This window comes from Salvelinus fontinalis, chromosome 39 (genome assembly GCF_029448725.1).
Source record: "Salvelinus fontinalis isolate EN_2023a chromosome 39, ASM2944872v1, whole genome shotgun sequence".
NCBI lineage: Eukaryota > Metazoa > Chordata > Actinopteri > Salmoniformes > Salmonidae > Salvelinus > Salvelinus fontinalis.
The window spans coordinates 25,484,813-25,508,358 of NC_074703.1; the positions used below are offsets into that span (position 1 = coordinate 25,484,813).

Consider the following 23,546-nt stretch of genomic DNA (forward strand, 5'->3'; position numbering starts at 1 on the left):
TGTTCAGAGGACACGCCCACTAACATACCGCGTGTTTTGTTTGCATTCGGGTGTTTGTCATCTTTAGCTAACTAGCTAGCTTAATTACATTAAATATGAACGTTATCTAGTCACATCAACGTTAGAATAGGTCATAAACTGCATGCAACAAACAGTTTCGACTGTGGAAAGAAAAGCATTACCATGCCAATCTAGCTAGCTAGCTAGCTAACTGGCTAGCTCACTTCAGTGATTAAAAACATACTGTACGGTCTATGAAAATGACGACCACCAACACGATGGACATGTTTGAGGAAGGGAAAGTTCTGAAAATCTGTGCTCCTATGGTCCGGTATTCAAAGTAAGATTATCTGATCTTCCTACATTTTCAATGACTTGTTCAGCAGTTGGGTTTTGTGCAGATAGCTAAATTAGGTTGAGCAACAGCTATAACTCATCGTTTATTTTCAACTTTTCCAGGTTGGCATTCAGGTCACTGGTGAGGAAATTTGACTGTGACATTTGCTTCACTCCAATGATAGTTGCGCCTGACTTTATGCGTTCTGTCAAAGCCAGAGACAGTGAATTTACAACTAATGAAGGTAATATGAGATCACTTTTTTTCTTCAAGGAAATATTAGATGCCTCTCAAACTATAGGGACTTGGTGTCTGCTGTCATTGATGTGTGGAGACTGTCAATTTGTTGTCAATTAAATCCAACTGTATTGCTCTCTGTCTCTCCCATCAGCTGACCGTCCTCTGATCGTGCAGTTTGCTGCCAGTGATGCCCAGACCCTGGCTGATGCAGCCTGTGTGGTCGCACCCTTCTCTGATGGAGTGGACCTCAACTGTGGCTGTCCCCAGCGGTGGGCCATGTCGGAAGGCTACGGGGCATGCCTTATCAACAAGCCTGAGCTGGTCAAAGACATGGTTCGACATGTCAGGAACCAAGTGGACAATCCTAACTACACAGTCTCCATCAAAATACGGTAAGAATGATCATATCACCAAATATAATTGTTCCACTTTTTGTGTCGTCCGAAGTTCCTTTTGTAGTTGTTGTTTCCTCTCTTTTCACAGAATTCACAAGGACCTGCGGCGTACAGTGGACCTGTGTCAGAAGGCAGAGGCGGCAGGGGTGTCCTGGATAACGGTCCATGGTCGGACCGCAGAGGAGCGCCACCAGCCGGTCCACTTTGATGCTATCAAGACCATCAAGGACAGCCTGTCAGTCCCTGTCATCGCCAACGGAGACATAAAGACCCTCCGAGATGTTGAGACCACTCACCAGCTCACTGGAGTCGATGGTCAGTTCAATTTGTGCAAATCGCAATTGATTCTTTATTCCCAATATTGTGCACTACTTGTGACCAGAGACTCCAAAGGCAGTCACACAGGACTCTGGTCAAAATTAGTGCACTCTGTATGTCAATAGGGTGTCATATGAGACAGACCATTAGGAACTACACGTGTAGTTATTTCCATGGAAAAGACACTCTTGAAATAGCTTATATAGGCCAAAGTGATCCACAATGACAAGCTGGGAAATTCTATGAAAATAAACCACAACATGGGGGGTTTCTGGGGGAGAGCCACTATCATGGTTTATTTTCATAGAACTGCATAGCCCACTGTTTACTAGTTATCATAAACACTTTATCTTCTTTTCATCTGCATTTATTCTGTAACCTCTCATTCCCTCCAGGGAAATCATTATCTGTTTATTGTGTCATCTTAACATATATTCATTGTAAGTACGTAAATGGGTAGCTAGAGGTTCCATTCACAGAAATAATTTGAGAAAGATAGAATATATCAATACAGGATCTTTATTGTTAAATGGCTCACTCAAGACACTTCCCACCCCACGTGCCCTGTCCTGTAGGTGTGATGGCAGCCCGGGGGCTTTTGTCCAACCCGGCCATGTTCGCTGGCTACAATGAGACCCCTCTTGAGTGTGTGTGGGACTGGGTGGACCTCGCCACGAACCAGGGGACCCCCTTCACCTGCTTCCACCAGCACCTCATCTACATGCTGGAGAGGGTCAGCTCCCAGCCTGAGAGGAAGGTGTTCAACTCCCTGCATAGCACCGCTGCTGTCATAGACTACCTCCACAACACATATGGATCCCCAGACACACAGACCGTAGGCCTATCATAAACACTGGCTGGGTATAATTTATTGTGCATGTTATTAATCATATTTCCAATGGAATAAAAGCTTTTATTTACTCACCTTTTTATTTTTTTATCTCATTCTGATAGTTAAGGAGTGCAGTGTGCGATCATGTGACCCTCTACCTGCAATAATTTAAAAAAAAAAGGGGTTACATCAGATTCACTTCAACATGTCCAGTCAGAAAATGTCAAAAGGTACAAACAAAACCATACACATTACACCTAATTTCAACATATTTGTAATTTCCATGACGTGTACAGTATGGTATTAACAATATATGGCAGAACCTTATTGGTTCTCAGTAGAGGATTAAACCGTAAACGAACAGCTACTGTAAAACGTTATGTATGACGTCATTCCAATGAGACGAAAAAGGAGGAGTGAAACAACTGTCTCCCAAAGTTTGCTTTTCTTTTTTCAACCTCCGGTTTCTTTGTCCGTGTGCCGCAGAGTAAGTTGCATACTTTGCATAATTATTACGATATTGAACTTGATCGTATGTGTAGTAACTGTGTATTTCACAAAAGTGCTAACGTTAGCTAGAACCAGTTAGCTAGATAGCTATCGTGTCCTGCCGTAAAAAATATTGCCAGCTATAGTACCTGGCTGATGTCACTGCATGAGGCAAAGTCTTTAGCAATATATAGCTAGCTACTATTTCTATGATATAAGGACGTATGTTACACACTGAATGAAACAGCATACATGTAGTACTACTGGCTGTTATTTACCATGCATGTGAACTTTGTAACGTTACGTATCTAGCTAGGATAAGAGGCTTATCACTGAAACAGGAACAGCACTGTTCTCAATATATTTGCATTGGTGGTTTCACAGTTAGCTGAAATATGTCCATAGGAAAGCAGATAGAAAGCTAGCTAGCCAGTTGGATTTTCCTGTTGTTGACATCAACAATTAAACCAGTCCGTTTCCATTCTGGGGAAATAACCTACTGCCAGACTGTGAAAAGGACCTCTGTTGCTTAAAATGTTTAATCTTTTACAGACTGTATTGTTAGAGATGACGTTGCAATGGACTGCAGTTGCCCTTTTCCTCTATGTGGAAATAGGTGTACTGCTCATCCTCTGTCTACCCTTCATCTCAGCCACCAGGTAGGAATTGAGCCCTAGCCAGTCCTGATACTGCAACAAGCCAGTAAGCAAAATTAAGTTGAAATCATGTCTAAAATATGTATTTTCCAGACATTGAGGTCAGGTTAATTTTCAGTTCAGAATGAAAGTTAAAGACGTCATTTACAGACGTTAAATATACATTTTTTGTTGTTGTCATTGACAAATTACCAGGACGCGTACTCAGAGCATGTGCCGACCAGATGGCAAGTGTCTACATTCACATTTTCAACATCTCCCAGACCCAGTCTGTAATACCCACGTTTCAAGCAGACCACCATAGTCCCTGTGCCAATGAACGCCAAGGTAACCTGCCTAAATGACTTCCGCCCCTTGCACTCACATCTGTAGCCATGAAAAGCTTTGAAAGGCTGGTCATGCCTCACATCAACACCATCATCCCAGAAACCCTGGACCCACTCCAATTCGCATACCGCCCCAACAGATCCACAGGTGACGCAATCTCTATTGCATTCAACACTGCCCTTTCTCACCTGGACAAAAGGGACATCTACATGAGAATGATATTCATTGACTACAGCTTAGCGTTCAATACCATAGTGCCCTCCAAGCTCATCACTAAGCTAAGGGCCCTGGGACGGAACACCTCCTTCTGCAACTGGATCCTGGACTTCCTGACGGGCTGCCCCCAGCTGGTGAGGGTAGGCAACAACATATCACGCTGACCCTCAACACGGGGGCCCCTCAGGGGTGTGTGCCTAGTCCTCTCCTGTACTCCCTGTTCACCCAAAACTGCGTGGCAATGCATGACTCAACACCATCATTAAGTTTGCAGACAACACGGCGGTGGTAGGCCTGATCACCAACATCAATGAGACCGCCTATAGGGATGGGGTCAGAGACATGGCAGTGTGGTGCCAGGACAACGACCTATCGCTCAAGGTGAGCAAGACAAAAGAGAGGATCGTGGACTACAGGAAAATGAGGGCCAAGCACACCCCCATTCACATCGACAGCGCTGTATGGAGCGGGTCGAGAGCTTCAAGTTCCTTGGTGTCTACATCACTAAGAACCTATCATGGTCCAAACACACCAACACAGTCATGAAGCAGGTACGACAACAGCTCTTCCCCCTCAGGAGGCTGAAAAGATTTGGCATGGGACCGCAAATTCTCAAAAAGTTCTACAACTGAACCATCGAGAGCATCCTGACTGGTTGCATCACCACTTGGTATGGCAACTGCTTTGCATCTGACCGCAAGGTGCTACAAAGGGTGGTGCGGACAGCACAGTACTTCACTGGGGCCAAGCTTCCTGCCATCCAGGACCTCTATACCAGGTGGTGTCAGAGGAAGGCCCTAAAAGTGGTCAAAAACTCAATCCACCCAAGTCAAATACTGCTCTCTCTGCTACCGCATGGCAAGCGGTACCGGAGCGCCATGTCTGGGACCAAAAGGCTCCTTAAAAGCTTCTACCCCCAAGACATAAGACTACTGAACAGTTAATCAAATGGCTACCTGGACTATTTGCATTGACCCCCTGGACTATTTGCATTGACCCCCTTATTTTATTCTTATTTGTTCTTAACTTTTGCTGTGACTCTCTTGCACAGGCTCAATGTACACTAACCACTCACTCACACATACTACACTGGCACTCCAACACACACACACACACACACACACACACACACACACACACACACACACACACACACACACACACATGCATGCATATTGACGTCACACACATACATTCACACTCTTCACATACGCTGCTGCTACTCTCTGTTTATTATCTATGCATAGTCACTTTACCCCTAGCAACGTGAACAAATTACTTGAATTACCTCAACTAACCTGAACCCCTGCACATTGACTCGGTACCAGTACCTCTTGTATATAGCCTTATTATTGTTATTTTGTTACTTTTTTCCTTTAGTTTATTTAGCAAATGTCTTACCTTTTTAAAACTCTGCATTGTTGGTTAAGGGCTCATAAGTAAGCATTTCACAGTAAGGTCTACCTACACCTTTTTATGTTTAGCGCTTGTGACAAATATAATTTTATTTGATTCTATGGCCAAGTTTCAACTGCGCATGCATTACATCACCAAAAGTATGTAAGTATGTGGACATCTGCTCGTCGAACATCTCATTCCAAAATCATGGGCATTAATATGGAGTTGGTCCCCCCTTTGCTGCTATAACAGCCTCCACTCTTCTGGGAAGGCTTTCCACTAGATTTTGGAACATTGCTGCGGGGACTTGCTTCCATTCAACCACAAGAGCATTAGTGAGGTCGGGCACTAAATACTTTATGTAAATGAGGTATTTCTGTTTTTTAATTTTTATATATTTGCAAAAAGACCTAAACCTGTTTTCTCTTTGTTTTTTAGGGTATTGTGTATAGATTGATGGGGGGGGGGTATTTAATCAATTTTAGAATAAGGCTGTTGTTTTGTCTTTGGACTATCATTAAAGTGAAGACTGTTATATTATCAAATAAATTCTCTGTGTAATTATTACGTGATTAAACTAATCATGTAAAGATTAATTAACTAGGAAGTCGGGGCACCACGGAAAATGTTGTTTAAAGAGTTACTCTTTAACTCTCTTCAGATATTTTCTTATCTTATCAATTACAGTCACTTATTAATGTATTATTACCTCAGTCATATTCTAAATGATGCAAACTCTTGGATATCTGCGCGAACCCTAGCATAAATGATGAGTCAGTGATATACAAATTGGCGTAATTTATTTAGCAACTAACTAAATAATCACACAGAATTACATAAACACACACACAGTATAGGTTACACATTGAGTACTACATAATGCACTGAGAAGTCCCTAGTGGACTAAACCGATATGACGGCTTGTTACACAAAATTAAAGGGGAGGGCATGTAAGAAAGAGTGGGACAAAAGACATAGGACTTCACTATTGTAAACACAGCTGATAACTAGGCTCATGGAAATGCTAATACTTTGCACATGAACACCCGCTCTTTCGAAAGGAAGTGCAATTTATATATTTACGACTGTATGTCTTGTTGTTTCTCTGTTGAAATTGCTGGTCCATCTGCTGGAGAGTCAGTCGACAGAAAGTCTCTGGTTTGTCCACCAGAGATCAGTATTTCGTAGTTGTAGCTCTGTTATAATGGATACGTCAGATGTACCAATGGTTGTTGATAGGGAAATGTTCTCCAGAATCGATCTTTCAGAGTACCAATCGGTCGTTCGATATGGAAGTGTTGTCTTGTCTTCGGTCGAGTTTACTAGACTATTTTACATATACAGCTGCAGACTGTGAATGTGTAGTCTTGTAGTTTTCTTAACCAGCTCCATGCTCTCTGGTCTATAGAGTAGAAGCCATTTCAACATGGGGACTCCCGTCCCTGCGTTTTCTTGACTAAATGTACATTTTGTCACGAGTGCTATTTACATCTTCTCACAAATAGTTTCATATTTAATCATATCAGTTTCCCAACATTTGGGTGTGACCCTGATCACTGGGAAATATACACATTCAGAGACACAGTTATGTTGTTATACTGCCCTTCATGGGATCCCAAAACACAACTGATCTCACATAATTGTTATTTAAGTTCCCACTGATCATTCCAACTGTTTGGACAAAGATACATATTGTTTAATTCCCCAATCTGTTGATGTTGGAGTTTTTGGTGGGAGGACTCCCTTTGTTCCACAGTATCCCTCTTTCCCTCAATATTGCATGACAAGGAAGAGAAAGTTTCTGTAAGGTATTTACGACCATCATAAAACGGCCAACTTCACCCCTCTCCCCCTCTGTAGAGCGGACCCACTGTAACCTGATCCTTCAGATCCTCACAGGAGTCATGGCACTGTAATGTGTAAAACGGGAAGGGGTCTGAAATACTTTCCGAATGGACTGTGTAAACATAATATATATATGTAAACTCAGCAAAAAAATAAACGTCCTCTCACTGTCAACTGCGTTTATTTTCAGCAAACGTAACCTGTAAATATTTGTATGGACATAACAAGATTCAACAACTGAGACATGAACTGAACAAGTTCCACAGACATGACTAACAGAAATGGAGTAATGTGTCCCTGAACAAACGGGGGGTCAAAATCAAAAGTAACAGTATCTCACTGTGGCCACCAGCTGCATTAAGTACTACAGTGCATCTCCTCCTCATGGACTGCATCAGATTTGCCAGTTCTTGCTGTGAGATGTTACCCCGCTCTTCCACCAAGGCACCTGCAAGTTCCCGGACATTTCTGGTGGGGGGGAATAGCCCTAGCCCTCACCCTCCAATCCAACAGGTCCCAGACGTGCTCAATGGGATTGAGATCCGGGCTGTCTTGCAGGAAATCACGCACAGAACGAGCAGTATGGCTGGTGGCATTGTCCTGCTGGAGGGTCATGTCAGGATGAGCCTGCAGGAAGGGTACCAAATGAGGGAAGAGAATGTCTTCCCTGTAACGCACAGCGTTGAGATTGCCTGCAATGACAACAAGCTCAGTCCGATGATGCTGTGACACACCGCCCCATACCATGACGGACCCTCCACCTCCAAATCGATCCCGCTCGAGTACAGGCCTCGGTTTAACGCTCATTCCTTCAACGATAAACGCGAATCCGACCATCAGCTCTGGTGAGACAAAACCGCGACTCGTCAGTGAAGAGCACTTTTTGCCAGTCCTGTCTGGTCCAGTGATGGTGGGTTTGTGCCCATAGGCGACGTTGTTGCCGATGTCTGGTGAGGACCTGCCTTAGAAAAAGGCCTACAAGGCCTCAGTCCAGCCTCTCTCAGCCTATTGCGGACAGTCGGAGCACTGATGGAGGGATTGTGCATTCCTGGTGTAACTCGGGCAGTTGTTGTTGCCATCCTGTACCTGTCCCGCAGGTGTGATGTTAGGCTGTACCGATCCTGTGCAGGTGTTATTACACATGGTCTGCCACTGCGAGGACGATCAGCTGGCCGTCCTGTCTTCCTGTAGCGCTGTCTTAGGCGTCTCGAAGTACAGACATTGCAATTTATTGCCCTGGCCACATCTGCAGTCCTCATGCCTCCTTGCAGCATGACTAAATCACGTTCACGCAAATGAGCAGGGACCCTGGGCATGTTTCTTTTTATGTTTTTCACAGTCAGTAGAAAGGCCTCTTTAGTGACCTAATGTTCATTAATTGTTTATGGTTCATTGAACAAGCTTATGGTTTATGGTTCATTTTCCACATTTTGTTACGTTACAGCCGTATTCTAAAATCTATTAAATAAAATAAAAATCATCAGCAATCTACACCCAATACCCCATAATGACAAAGCGAAAACAAGTTTTTAGACATTTTTGAAAATGTATTCAAAATGAAAAAAACATACCTTATTTACATAAGTTTTCAGACCCTTTGCTATGAGACTCGAAATTGAGCGCAGGTGCATTCTGTTTCCAATGATCATCCTCGAGATGTTTCTACAACTTGATTGGACTCTACCTGTGGTAAATTCACACACCAGTCTATATAAGGTCCCACCGTTGACAGTGCATGTCAGAGCAAAAACCAAGCCATGAAGTCGAAGGAATTGTCCGTAGAGCTCCAAAACCAGATTGTGTTGATGCACAGTTCTGGGGAAGGGTACCAAAAAAATTCTGCAGTATTGAAGGTTCCAAGAACACAGTGGCCTCCTCCATTCTTAAATGGAAGACGTTTGGAACCACCTATACTCTTCCTAGAGGTGACCGCCCGCCCAAACTGAGCAATCGGGTGAGAGGGGCCGTGGTCAGGGAGGTGACCAAGAACCTGATGGTCACTCTGACAGAGCTCTAGAGTTCCTTTGTGGAGATGGGAGAAACTTCCAGAAGGACAACCATCTCTGCAGCACCGCACCAATCAGGCCTTTATGGTAATGGCCATCCATTTAAAACATCTCAAACATGTCCATAATTCGGCGTGCCCAGTTTAAAACCAAATTGAAAATACGCCACACAATAAATCAAATGGAATGGAATTGCATTTGGAATTAACACCAATAACAATTATTCATAACTGGTGTGCGTGCGTGTGGTAAACCATAGGACAAAAACACACAAATGTTCAGGCATTCCTTATCTGGAAGCTCCCTTTACGGCCTAATCCAGATGCCTTTATACTTATAAAACTGCAGAATTTCACTAACTGCTCTCCCAAGACCACAGTTTTGGGAACATTCCAAAGAGAGAGATAATGACACCCCCTCCTCTCCTGGAGGAGAGAGTGTACATCACTTTAGCATTCCCTATGCTACATCTTAATCAGCAACCCAAAAGTTTTAATTACAAAGTCCACTGTCCTCCCTCCAATCATTAAGCGTTTGTTTTAATCCACCCCAACGTTTATGTACCCTTTATTTAGCATGTACTACCCATAGACACAGTGACTTTTATCTGGCCACTGAGTCTAACCATTTACTTCCATATATGACTGGTCTCTCTTTTCCCCATGATTTTCCATAACCACCGCACCACATGAACAAACATTTAAAAGTTCATTTTAGGTTTGGTAACCCCAACTCTAATTTCTCGTGGCCCCTCCTCCCTTTCGTCCATTCTATAAATCTATTTAATCATTCCTTTTTTAGACATTGTCTGTAATTCTCGCAAGGATTATCCGACCCCAAAATCGGCTCCACTTCCTCCAATGTAAAATTATCCGGGTCTTGTTACTGGCTCTTATGTTTAAAGACAGGTAGTAATCGTATCGCTTTCGATGCGGCCCCGTTACCTTGCTAAATGTAACACTTTTCCCTGTAGTAAATGTAGCATATTTCTCATTGTAAGGAATCAGCGATATTTGATCCCAAGCATCTATTAGAAAGTTGTGTGAGACGTGGCCTCCAACGTCTCCCTTCACATAGGAACTGTCATATCTATGAAGCACTATCGATCGAACCAAGGCCTTGCACCCGTTTTGTGAGAGTTTCCTGCCCCGCTCCTTTCAAGAATGTTCGCTGCTTGTTCTTTTGTTTAAAAAAAATGCAGACGCTCTAATCGCAGCATTCCCTCTGAATGCAGCCGGTTCAGTATGCTCTATTACCACACTACACTTGTTCTTCCAACGGCCCCACACCTAAAACAGGAATCTATCGCCTCTACACTTTGATGTTTTTTTCTCAACGTTTCCCTCCCTGTTTCTTTGTCTTACCTTGGTCATTGAAACCACTGTTTTTGACTTTCACTGTGACTGTATTAATACCTTGTATTAGAACCTATACTATATCAATCAAGTTCAATCAATCAAGTTTATTTTATATAGCCCTTCGTACATCAGCTAATATCTCGAAGTGCTGTACAGAAACCCAGCCTAAAACCCCAAACAGCAAGCAATGCAGGTGTAGAAGCACGGTGGCTAGGAAAAACTCCCTAGAAAGGCCAAAACCTAGGAAGAAACCTAAAGAGGAACCAGGCTATGAGGGGTGGCCAGTCCTCTTCTGGCTGTGCCGGGTGGAGATTATAACAGAACATGGCCAAGATGTTCAAAATGTTCATAAATGACAAGCATGGTCAAATAATAATCAGGAATAAATGTCAGTTGGCTTTTCATAGCCGATAATTAAGAGTTGAAAACAGCAGGTCTGGGACAGGTAGGGGTTCCATAACTGCAGGCAGAACAGTTGAAACTGGGACAGCAGCAAGGCCAGGTGGACTGGGGACAGCAAGGAGTCATCATGCCCGGTAGTCCTGACGTATGGTCCTAGGGCTCAGTTCCTCCGAGAGAGAGAAAGAAAGAGAGAAGGAGAGAATTAGAGAGAGCCAAGATGTTCAAAATGTTCATAAATGACAAGCATGGTCAAATAATAATCAGGAATAAATGTCAGTTGGCTTTTCATAGCCGATCATTAAGAGTTGAAAACAGCAGGTCTGGGACAGGTAGGGGTTCCATAACTGCAGGCAGAACAGTTTAGCGTCTGCAAATGTATAACTGGAGAATACGGTGACCTAATGTCTTATTCCAGTGTTACGCCTCATATCACTGTTGTTGACAACACACATTACCAAAATTATTCGCAGTTGTCTTCCTAGTTCCACATAATCTGTCACTGTTCCCTGCCCCAATATAGTATTAACCAACCTCTCTCCTTATTGGTACTGCTAATACACTTGAATCATGTTCAAACATCATTTGAATATATATTTTTAAATTATTCTAACCATGGATGAGGCTCTCCTCCAGAAGTTACAGGCAACCTTTTATCACTATCCACATACACTCTACTGCCTCACTGCCACTGCGGCTGGCACTTTCGTCCCCCTTACAGATCTCACAGGGGAATACCCCCACTAGGGACCTATCCTATACAGAACTTACCCAACACTGTAATGTCACTCCTGGATCTCGGGACCTATCCTTATGGAACCTACCCTACACTGTAATGTCATTCATGGATCTCGGGACCTATCCTTATTGAACCTACCCTACACCATAATGTCACTCATGGTTCTCGGGACCTATCCTTATGGAACCTACCCTACACTGTAATGTCATTCATGGATCTCGGGACCTATCCTTATGGAACCTACCCTACACCATAATGTCATTCATGGATCTCGGGACCTATCCTTATGGAACCTACCCTACACCATAATGTCATTCATGGATCTCGGGACCTATCCTTATGGAACCTACCCTACACCATAATGTCATTCATGGATCTCGGGACCTATCCTTATGGAACCTACCCTACACCATAATGTCATTCATGGATCTCGGGACCTATCCTTATGGAACCTACCGTACTAGTACACAAGCATAACAATTTATCCATACACACTCTATGGCCTTACGGTCACCACGGCTGGGACTTTCACTCCCCCTTTACGGGTCTAGTAGGGAACCAACCCCACTCGGGATCTATCCCCTAGAACTTACCCTCTGCAGGTACCAGCCTGCTCCTGCTTACCTTCCGGGACTTAGCCTAAAGCTATGACCGGTTGTAAGACAATGAGACTACTGAATATGCTCAGGCTTTCTAGCTCCGTATCCTATAATTGGTTCAGCCTACGGCAACTTCAGGAGAGTAGAAAGCCAGCGGGAGGGGGATGGTCAGGTTAATATGTTTTATTTTTCTTCTAGTTATCTTGAGCTCTTGCTCCCTCTTGAGTCATTTGTGTCTAATTTAATCAAATAGTTCACTTAAATTGTCAGACAAGCATCTTAGATTAATTTATTAAAACACATGTCTATATATGAAAAAATACATGTTTTAAAATGTAGTTCAAAATGTAGTTCTATTAGTTCAAAAGAACAGACGACTTTCGGTCTACTAGGATTTGTTTTAGTCGGGGACAGTCCTAAGCTGCATCCAGTGCTATTTTATTAGACCTTGACTTGCTGTTATAGTGTTCTGAGTCTCAACATGATGTTTTTGTGCTGTTTTGCAGATGGCAGTGTATCTTCCAGCTGAGAATATGGAACAAAATGGCCAGGTTTTGGAATAAATTCTTCCTCGCCATGATCATAATCCTTATAGTTCTCTTCCTCGGTAAGCTGATGTCAAAAAGTGTCATGTTTAATTTACTCACAGATCATAATGACAATCTCTCACCAGAGATCTTACAATCTCATGCAATACTTTTGCAATCTCAATGTCTTACCATGTTTAACCATGTCGTACCATACCTGCACACCCTCCTATAGATGCTGTGCGTGAGGTGAGGAAGTATTCGGGGGCGGGAAACAGCATGGATGCTAATCTGCATCCCAACATGTTTGACCACCTCCACATGAAGCTGTTCAGAGCCCAGAGGAACCTCTACATCTCTGGATTTACCCTCTTCCTCTGGCTGTAAGTCCTGGATCTGTCTGTCCATCACTCACCCATCGACATACTGAGTCCTCACTGTGTCGTCATCACATTGGGATGGATACTGGTGAAAACCAGCCAGTGCATGGATCGTCGTAGTCATAGAGATTTCTTAATTCATTACAATGACCATAACACTGGTCGTTTTCAGTAGTGCACACCGTAGCAAAATGTTTATCAACGGAAAACAAAAAAAGTGTTCAGCGGGACAAGTTCAGGTGGCAGCTGAAGTATTGAACACAAGCTATGTGTGTTGTTTCCCTACAGAGTGCTGAGGCGGGTGATCACTCTGATCAACCAGCTGGCGACGGAGTCTGGCACCACGGCCTCTCTGCAGACCAAGGCAGAGTTTGCCAACCAAACTGCCAAGAAATACATGGAGGACAACGAGCTATTGAAGCAGGTAAGGTCATGCCCAGTATCGCTGCCCTTTCTGCTCCTGAGCCCGTATTTTAAAGGGTCTCAAAAAGAAGAGGAGGCTGATCTAGGATAATACCCCCCTTGTCCATGAAAACATATTCATTTTGATCTAAAAGGTGAAACTGATGCTATATCAGAACTCCTACTCAGAGATGTTCATCCACACTAAAAGAAACTAAACTAATTTTGGTACTGCATATGGTTGAGAAGTGTGGTAAGTGGCTCATGTTTGTTCATGTTTACCTGTGTTTGTTTCAGACTTTGATGTATGGGAAGGGGGACAAGGCCACAGCGGAGGGAAACGAGCTGCTGAGATCAGAGAGGGAGAAACTGAGAGGAGAACTGAAGGGCTCAGAGGAAGGTGAGGAAGAAACAATACTTTTGTGACAAAGACGAAATAATAGAACCACAAATCCACTAATACTTCAATAAAGTGAAAATGTACAACTACAATACAATAAACAACCAAATTAAATCGGACCATAATGACAATAAAACAAACATGGGCTTCGATTTCTGTTCGAGAATGAGCACTCTGACCCATAGCATGTCACCTTGTAGATAGATTGGAAGATATGCATGGGAATTGGGTGATAATGGGAATGCTTTGTGGGTAATGTTTTCCCTAGCCTTGAAAATGTCCCAATCCGAGATGGAAGCTATGAAGAAACAATCCTATGGACTGACCAAAGAATACGACCGACTGCTGAATGAACACCAGGTAATCCCAGACCAGCTCACATACAGTATCTACACTTAGCCTACAGTGCCTTCAGAAAGTATTCACACCCCTTGAATTCATCCAAATGTTGTTACATTTCGCCAATGTTATACACACACTACCCCATAATGTCAAAGTGGAATCATGTTTTTTGAAAATTGCTGAAATGTCTTGAGTCAATAACTATTCAACCCCTTTGTTATGGCAAGCCTAAATAAGTTCAGGGGTAGTGATAGTGAATGTTCCTGAGTGGCCATTTAAGTTTTGGCTTAAATCTACTTGAAAATCTATGGCAAGACCTGAAAATAGTTGTCTAGCAATGATCAACAACCAATTTGACAGAGCTTTAAGAGTTTCGAAAAGCATAATGGGAAAATACTTCTCAATCCAGGTGTGCAAAACTCTTAGATTTACCCATAAAAACACTCTACCAAAGGTGCTTCTACAAAGTATTGACTCAGGGGTGTGAATACTCATGTAAATTAGATATTTCTGTATTTAATTTTCAACAAATAGTGCCAAAAAATTAAACTACTTTTTTTTTCACTTTGTCTTTTAATGGGGTATTGTGTATAGATGGGTGAGAAAAAAATATAATATTTCATCCATTTTGAATTCAGGCTGTAACACAACAATGTGAAATAAATCAAGAGGGATGAATAGTTTCTGAAGGCACTGTATATATTTGATATTACTTCTCACCCTGCCTTGTTCAAGGCTGTATATTACTACCCTGCTCAAATGTAGACAGATTACTTCAGCTCTGATTTTAGTACTACTACTGTACATTTACTTCCACCACTTCAGATATACTGTATATATTCTTTATTTTTCCAGAATCTTCAAGAGAGCGGAGACAAAAAGGATGATTGATCGGGGTTATGACTACAGCGGTCAGAACGTTTACAAATCGTACCAAGAAACCAGAAATACTGTCATGCACGCTATCACTTTCCTTTGACATACTGAAGCACTGTGCATGATGTCATCAAAATACTCCTCCAAAGCCTCACGGAGCCGTCAAACATCAGATAAAAAGCACCTGAGCACGTTTGTAATAGAATAGCTACTAGACCAGCCTAGAAATAGTGTTTCTATTATTTGCTGACTTTTGGAGAATAGGTGGCAGTACACGCTTCAGATTACAGTGGTCGTCTACTGTGAATATATTTTTGATGTAATGGGCTTGCTTTGTCGTTTTTTTCCTGTACATGGCAAGAGCACCACCATTGCATTCATCTTTTTCTTTATTTTCTTAGCAGCATATTACAGATTGAGTTGTATGTGTTTTGTAAAACAAAATTAGCATTGAGTTCATAGGGGTACAGAAGCTATATTGTGTCATTTTTGTTGTTGAATATCTGATATCAATGTTCTTCATTCCTCTTAGATGTGGAGGGTTTGTGAATATTAAACAGGGTCACGGTCATGATTTTCTGTTTTGTAATAAGGATAATGAAATGGAAAGGTCTGAGGAAATTCATCTTTCCTTTTCTCACTCTGACTCCCTGTATTGACTGTCCTAGCCCAGGGGTTGGGTTGGGTTGGGTAGGCTGGGTCAGCACATGGAGTGGAATTGATAATCAACCAACAAATCTTCCTCTAGCCCCCATCCCCTAAGTACTTATCTCCTATAGGGCCCCAGTACTGTACATTAAATTCCAATACTAGGGAACAGTAGCTTGCCTGACTGAATAAGTGCCTTTCAGACCACTGTAGATATATTTTCTCATTCCAAGTAGTGTGTTTCACTATTACAGTTGTTTTTCTTGCGAAATATGTATTTTTTTTTGGTATGTAAAGACAATTTTTCCAACATGTTATCCCATATTAAAAATGTTTTACTCTTGTATTACATTTACAAGATATTTGCTTTGTTTAATCGAATAAATACAACGATATACATTAATTTGTTTTTATGCGAGTGAGAAATGCCATGCAATTGATTTGTTTCTCAAAACAAAGTCATTCAAATAAAAATGTTCCTTGGTATCCCAGTTATTTGAAATATTCACCCGTACGATATAAAGTTGGTGTTTATTCACCAACTTTAGGAACAAACTTGATATAACCTGAGAATTGGCTATGATGTTTTTGTTGTGAGGTTTTGGCACATTAAGGGCTCTATTCAATCTGTATTGCAGAAATTCAGCGTTGGTGTGATTAAAATGTAACAGCAGTATTCCAACGTCAGCGGAGACTGCGTTCACGGTAAACGCTGCATACAGTGCATTCGGAAAGTATTCAGATCCCTTGACTTTTTCCACATGTTATGTTACAGCCTTATTCTAAAATGTATTAAATACTATCTCAGCAAATGACACACAATACCGCATGGAAAAGCGAAAACATATATACCTTATTTACATAAGTATTAAGACCTTTTGCAGACTCGAAATTGAGCTCAGGTCCATCCTGTTTCCATTGATCGTCCTTGAGATGTTTCTACAACTTGATTGGAGTCCACCTGTGGTAAATTCGATTGATTGGACATGATTTGGAAACGCACACACCTGTCTATATAAGGTCCCATGTTATCAGTGCATGTCAGAGCAAAAACCAAGCCATGAGGTGGAAGGAATTATCCATAGAGCACCGAGACAGGATTGTGCCGGGGCCAGATCGAGGGAAAGATGAAAGGAGCAAAGTACAGTGAGATCCTTGATGAAAACCTGTTCCAGCGTGGTCAGGACCTCAGACTGGCGTGAAGGTTCACCTGCCAACAGGACAATGACCCCAAGCACACAGCCAAGACAACGCAGGAGTGGCTTCGGGACAAGTCTTTGAATGTCCTTGAGTGGCCCAGCCAGAGTCCGGATTTGAACCCGATCGAACATCTCCGGAGAGACCTGAAAATAGCTGTGCAGCGACGCTCCCCATCCAACCTGACAGAGCTTGAGGATCTTCAGAAAGCAATGGGAGAAACTTCCCAAATACAGGTGTGCCAAGCTTGTAGCGTCATACCCAAGAAGACTTTAAGCTATACTCGTTGCCAATGGTGCTTCAACAAAGTACTGAGTAAAGGGTATGAATACTTATGTAAATGTGATATTTCAGTTTTATAAACTTGCTATGTCTAAAAACCTCTTTTTGCTTTGTCATAATGGGGTATTGTGTGTAGATCGATGAGGGGAAATAAAAAAATTGAATAAGGCTGTAACGTAACTAAATGTGGAAAAAGTCAAGGAGCCTTAATACTTTGCTTTAGGCACTGTAGGTGGGCTCAATCGGAAATTGCCTTTACATCTCTTACATCAGCGATACAGATTGAATAGAGCCCTAAAACGTTCAAAAGTACTTACACAACCTATACACATTGACATAGACAGATTGACCAATAAATGATGCAAATTTGCTTTACTTCTCATAATGAATGACACCTACAGTGGATAGTCACTGATGGTAGAACTATAAAACAGTGTAATGGTTCAGTGGATGTGCATTTGATATCTATAATGATCTTTGCGTTGTTATTTCATTGTGATTTTAGACAGAGATTAATTTACTACCAGTATACAATACTGCCACCTAGTGGATTTGATCAGAATTGAAATAAGAAAGCTCCTGCTACACACCAAAGGCAGAGAACAGCTATGGTAAGCTGGAACAGTGGCATCCTGTGGCACAACACAGTCACACAGACATGATGAACAGTAGCCCCGTTTATACCTGGTGCTAAGGTGCCCTTTGTCCTTATTCTGATTGTGCCCAAATGTTTAAACAGGTGCATTGTGATTGTGATCATATCATACACAGCACATTCTCCAGTGTTAAATCAATACTGAGTGTTACATTTAACACTGGTCCTTGTCTATACGGGTCTACAACTTTCAGAGCTAAATTAACACACTGCTTAGTGTAAAGACTTATTTGAATATTTCCCAGAGTGCCTGCCTTTCGAGTGAATTGTAGAGTTACAACCCATGACTGTATTTGTTAGGGACAAAGACATGGTTGTTGCATTCATCAATTTTCAATCCTGTGGCCTTCACCAAGTTAGAGCTTAAGTAAATATGTTATCATTAAAATAAAATGATATAAGACAGTACAACACAACTCATGAGTCCTTATTTTGAGGACTTAGTTTGAACCCTAATAAGGAACACAATAAGAATAACAATAACGAGGATATATACAGGGGGACAGAGGCACCGGGCCAGTAGACGGGTGTACAGGTTAGTTGAGGTAATTTGTACATGTAGGTGGGGGTGAAGTGACTATGCATAGATAATAAACAGCGAGTAGCAGCAGTGTACAAAATGGGGGGGTGATTTTATTAATTTTTCAGTAGTCTTATGGCTTGGGGGTAGAAGCTGTTGAGCTTGCCGTGCGGTAGCAGAGAAAACAGTCTATAGGGGGTGACTGGAGTCTCTGACAATTTTACGGGCTTTCCTCTGACACCGACTATTATATAGGTCCTGGATGGCAGGAAGCTTGGCCCCAGTGTTCTATTGGGCCGCTCGCACCACCCACTGTAACGCCTTATGGTCAAATGCCGAGCAGTTGCCATACCAGGCAGCGATGCAACCGGTCAGGATGCTCTCGATGGTGCAACTGTAGAACCTTTTGAGGATCTGGGGACCCATGCCAAATCTTTTCAGTCTACTGAGGGGAAAAAGGTTTGGTAGTGCCCTCTTCACGACTGTCTTGGTATTTTTGGACCATGATAGTTCGTTGGTGATGTGGACACCGTAACTTTCGACCCGCTCCACTACAGCCCGGTCGATGTTCATGGGGGCCTTTTCCTGTAGTCCACGATCAGCTCCTTAGTCTTGCTCGCATTGAGGGAGAGGTTGTTGTCCTGGCACCACACTGCCAGTTCTCTGAGCTCCTCCCTATAGGCCGTCTCATCGTTGTCGGTGATCAGGCCTACCACTGTTGTGTCGTCAGCAAACTTAATGATGGTGTTGGAGTCGTGTTTGGCCACACAGTCCTGGGTGAACAGGGAATACAGGAGGGGACTAAGTGTTAAGGATCAGCGTGGAAGACGTGTTGCTGCCTACTCTTACCACCTGGGGGCAGCGCGTCAGAAAGTCCAGGATCCAGTTGCAGAGGGAGGTGTTTAGTTCCAGAGTCCTTAGCTTAGTGATGAGCTTCGTGGGCACTATGGTGTTGAACGCTGAGCTGTAGTCAATGAACAGCATTCTCACATAGGTGTTCCTTTTGTCCAGGTGAGAAAGGGCAGTGTTGGGTGTGATTGAGATTGCGTCATCTGTGGATATGTTGGGGCGGTATGCGAATTGGAGTGGGTCTAGGGTGTCTGGGAGGCTCCTGTTGATGTGCGCCATGACCAGCCTTTTAAAGCACTCATGGCTACCGAAGTGAGTGCCACGGGGTGGTAATCATTTAGGCAGGTTACCTTCGCTTCCTTGGGCATAGGGACTATGGTGGTCTGCATGAGGTACTACCGACTCGATCAGGGAGAGGTTGAAAATGTCAGTGAAGACACTTGACAGTTGGTCCGCACATGCTTTGAGTACACATCCTGGTAATCCGTCTGGCCCAGTGGCTTTGTGAATGTTGACCTGTTTAAAGGTTTTGTTCACATCGGCTACCGAGAGTGTTATCACACAGTCATCCAGAACAGCTGGTGCTCTTGTGCATGCTTCAGAGTTGCTTGCCTCGAAGCGAGCATAAAAGGCATTTAGCTCGTCTGGTAGGCTCGCGTCACTGGGTAGCTCGCGTCTGGGTTTCCCTTTGTAGTCCGTAACAGTTTAAGCCCTGCCACATCCGACGAGCATCAGAGCCGGTGTAGTAGGATTCAATCTTAAACCTGTATTGACGCTTTGCTTGTTTGATGTTTCGTCTGAGGGTATAGCGGGATTTCTTATAAGCGTCCAGATTACTCTCCCGCTCCTTGAAAGTGGCAGCTCTAGCCTTTAGCTCGATGCAACATCTTGCCTGTAATCCATGGCTTCTGGTTGGGATATGTACGTACAGTCACTGTGGGGACGATGCACTTATTGATGAAGCCGATGAAGCCGATGACTGATGTGGTGTACTCCTCAATGCCATTGGATAAGTCCCGGAACATATTCCAGTCTGTGCTAGCAAAACAGTCCTGTAGTGTAGCATCCGCGTCACCTGACCACTTCTGTATTGAGCGAGTAACTTGCACATGTGACATGCTGGTAAAAATTTGGTAAAACTGATTTAAGTTTGCCTGCATTAAAGTCCCCGGCCACTAGGAGCGCCGCTTCTGGGTGAGCATTTTCTTGTTTGCTTATGGCCTTATAGAGTTGGTTGAGAGCGGTCTTAGTGCCAGCTTTGTTCTGTGGTGGTAAATAGACGGCTACAAATAATATAGATGAGAACTCTCTTGGTAGATAGTGTGGTCGACAACTTATCATAAGGTACTCTACCTCAGGCGAGCAATACCTCGAGAATTCTTTAATATTAGACATTGCACACCAGCTGTTATTGACAAATAGACACAAACCCCTAACCCTCATCTTACCAGAGGTAGTCTCTGTTCTGCTGGTGCATGGAAAATCCCGCTAGCTCTATATTGTCTGTATCGTTGTTCAGCCACGTCTCGGTGAAACATAAGATGGTACAGTTTTTGATGTCCCGTTGGTAGGAAAATCTTAATCGTAGGTCATCAATTTTATTTTCCAATGATTGCGCATTAGGAAGAAGAACGGATGGCAGTGGGAGTTTACTCGCTTGCCTACGGATTCTCAGAAGGCTGCCCGATCTGCTGTCCCTTTTCCTGCATCTTTTCTTCATGAAAAATGCGGGGATATGGGCCTGTTCCAGTGAAAGTAGGAAAAAGTTTCTTCCAGTCAGCAGTGAGTAATCGCTGTTCTGATGTCCATTTTCGGTCATAAGAGACGGTAGCAGCAACATTATGTACACAATATGTTAAAAAATAAGTTACACAAAAAAACTAACAAAATGGCATAATTGGTTGGGAGAATGTAAAACGTCAGCCATGTTCTTCGGCGCCATCTTGATATAATCAGGTGTGCAGGTCACATTATGCTAGGTGGCAAAGTGATGTGTAATTCCTAGTGGAAACCAGCCAGAGTGGGGTTAGCCTACGTTTGGAGCAACCTGGCATTCACCAGCAACCTGCATTCAGAATGATTGGCGGGTTGGGAAGGATAAGAGATGAGACTACCTAAAGCATCTAAACTGGAACAACCATTTCAGTGCAATAAATCCAAGTAACATATTGGATTAGTTTAGAAAATTGCATGTTATTTATATTTGAGTAGCATAAGATTAATTAATTTATCAATGTACATGCAAAAACATAGATATTGAAATAAACAATAAAAAAAACAAATCTACCTGCAATAGAGCATGCTGGGAAATATAATGATGGGTGTGGTTTTGGTTTAACACTGGTTATTAACACCAACAGTGGGGTTCTTTTACACCCGAGTGTTAATTTAACACTTGCTGAGTTAGTTTAACACCTGAATCAATGCTACAAATGTTAAACTGAAATATCAACACTAGGTAACACTGACCAATTTGCTGTGCATAAGTGTAAACGGACAAGATCAGGATGAAGGATGCATGTTAGAACCAGGTATAAACAGGGCTATTGAGATCATATTTTGGCAATGTTTACAGTAGAGAAACACAGAATGTCTGACATTCTCTTTAAACAGATTGAGGCTGTCTAACAATATTATAATGTAGACTACCTTGAGAGTTGTTAAAAAAATACTCAGTGACCGAAACTGGACTCTCGCTGCAGTAAAAACAATTAACCAATGGATAACAAATCCAATCAAATGCTTTCTTTGTAAAAAAACAACAAATATTAAATTCTTTGTTGTTATATTTGTGTTTTGTAAAATACAGCAGGTACATCCATGAAATACATCAGTTATATCAAAAAGATGTTATTTTTTAAATATACATAACCTAGACAGGTCCAGTACAAATATATCATTTATGTTCTATGAGATGGTCTGGCGCAGAGCGTTGTTGGTTCCTGCACATCTCGCGTGTGTGTAACATGAGAGATCAGGGGAGATAGTCTCAGACTGTCACAGCCGTGTCTCTCTCTCTGTGTTGTTGTAGTCTGTTGTGGAAGTCCGTAGCGATTGGTCCGAGTTGGAGGCTAGGACTTCCTCTTTCCTGAGTACCTCCAGTTCTGCTCCGCCATTGGCCACTTGGTGGGCACTGCGTTCCTCTCTCCGCAGGTGTCGTTTGAGCAGCACGAATCCCAGTATACACAGCAGGAAGGAAACTGTCCTCAGGCCCATAGTTAGACCCAGGTAAGCTATCCTGAGGAGAGAGAGACCAGGGGATACACACACTCAGAGTCTTGACATTACACTGGTGATTAAAGTGGCAAGGCTACTGGGGTTGCCTTCAATATTGACTTGAAAATCAATGTTCAGCATTTGATGTTATAGAGGGTATGCCTCTCCGACATGATCACTTTGAAGTAAGTGTGTGGTCTGTGTGCGTTTGTGTTGTGTATCAGGCTTGACCAGTAGTGTGTATGTGTGTATTACCTGTATGCTGTAGTGTTGTATATCCGACAGGCTCCTCTCCCTCCGCATCTCTTCTGGCCCCACTTCAGACACGTGGTGTCGATGATCGCCCCAAAGTAGATGGGCGCTGGGATGCCCGCTGTTATAACACCAACACACACAAAATGATCTACCAGTAATATGGAGGTGGCTAATCTTGGTCATGGAAAAGGGCAATGTGTGCAGGATTGTGTTCCAACCCAGAGCTAACACACCTGATTCACAAGTAATAATTTTTCAAGGATTACCTTTGCAACAGAGTGGATTTTTAAGAGGATTTTGTTCAGGGTATTAATCCTAATAGAAGCTGATTAGTGGAGAAATGTGTGACTTGGAAACAAACTGGCTGCAGCTAGTTTTATATCAGTGTTACTAAGCTGCAGAGTGCTGGCTCTGAGACTGGTATGACTTGATCAGACAGGAGTAGGAGGAAGTTGCCACAAGACGCTGATCTAAGGTCAGTTTAGTGCCCTCCACATGTTAACATTTTGGGTGGTAAACTGATCCTAGATCTGTGATCTGACAGTATTGACTCACCAAGTGTACGTGTGGACAGAGTATGGAACCCCAGAGCTAAGGACTTGAGTTGAGGCTTGATACACCTGCATGGGAGAACACCATCATCAACTTGAACTTTACCATAACTATGAATACAGATAATAGACATCAATCTGAAGATATTATACATGAAATGTCATAATATGAAAGCATCCACAATTTAGTTATGGTTCATTATTAAGTTTGCATACTCAGACCGCTTTAAAGGTCAATTCAAAAGACTACTGTTGTTGACATAATGTAAGTTGACTGAAGATGTTCTGACGT

At 42.6% G+C, this 23,546-nt stretch overlaps 2 protein-coding genes across 5 annotated transcripts in view; one reads left to right on the forward strand and one right to left on the reverse strand.

The window, feature by feature from the left end:
- Positions 1–5: 5 nt before the first annotated feature.
- On the forward strand, positions 6–16,215 carry LOC129838672 (tRNA-dihydrouridine(20a/20b) synthase [NAD(P)+]-like). Of its 2 annotated transcripts, XM_055905801.1 has the most exons (12): positions 6–340; positions 460–581; positions 729–969; positions 1,061–1,287; positions 2,537–2,559; positions 3,179–3,270; positions 12,661–12,761; positions 12,917–13,064; positions 13,350–13,485; positions 13,761–13,863; positions 14,132–14,223; positions 15,061–16,215. In XM_055905801.1, exons 1-12 carry the CDS (start codon positions 255–257, stop codon positions 15,094–15,096), a joined length of 1,407 nt encoding a protein of 468 aa, XP_055761776.1. In that variant the 5' UTR covers positions 6–254; the 3' UTR covers positions 15,097–16,215. The 2 variants fall into 2 exon arrangements, with proteins under 2 accessions (XP_055761776.1, XP_055761775.1); XM_055905800.1 differs by lacking the exons at positions 2,537–2,559; positions 3,179–3,270; positions 12,661–12,761; ... (3 more) ...; positions 14,132–14,223; positions 15,061–16,215 and adding an exon at positions 1,866–2,214.
- A 1,348-nt stretch (positions 16,216–17,563) lies between these two features.
- Positions 17,564–23,546, reverse strand: part of LOC129838671 (solute carrier organic anion transporter family member 1C1-like) — a 90,977-nt gene continuing 84,994 nt past the window's right edge. For all 3 annotated transcript variants that reach the window (XM_055905797.1, XM_055905798.1, XM_055905799.1), the window contains exons 13-15: positions 23,259–23,323; positions 22,704–22,821; positions 17,564–22,470 (exon numbers count right to left, since the gene is read on the reverse strand). In XM_055905797.1, coding sequence (XP_055761772.1) covers positions 22,230–22,470; positions 22,704–22,821; positions 23,259–23,323 — 424 coding nt within the window. In that variant the 3' untranslated portion in view covers positions 17,564–22,229. The remainder of the gene's footprint in view (positions 22,471–22,703; positions 22,822–23,258; positions 23,324–23,546) is intronic.

What these genes read in the sequence shown, in the direction of transcription:
- LOC129838672 (XM_055905801.1), top strand. Translation starts at nt 255, where the DNA reads ATGAAAATGACGACCACCAACACGATGGACATGTTTGAGGAAGGGAAA. An exon ending in CCAGCTCACTGGAGTCGATG is followed by an intron (nt 1,288 to 2,536) that starts GTCAGTTCAATT and finishes ACGAAAAAGGAG; the next exon opens with GAGTGAAACAACTGTCTCCC. An exon ending in CCCTTCATCTCAGCCACCAG is followed by an intron (nt 3,271 to 12,660) that starts GTAGGAATTGAG and finishes GCTGTTTTGCAG; the next exon opens with ATGGCAGTGTATCTTCCAGC.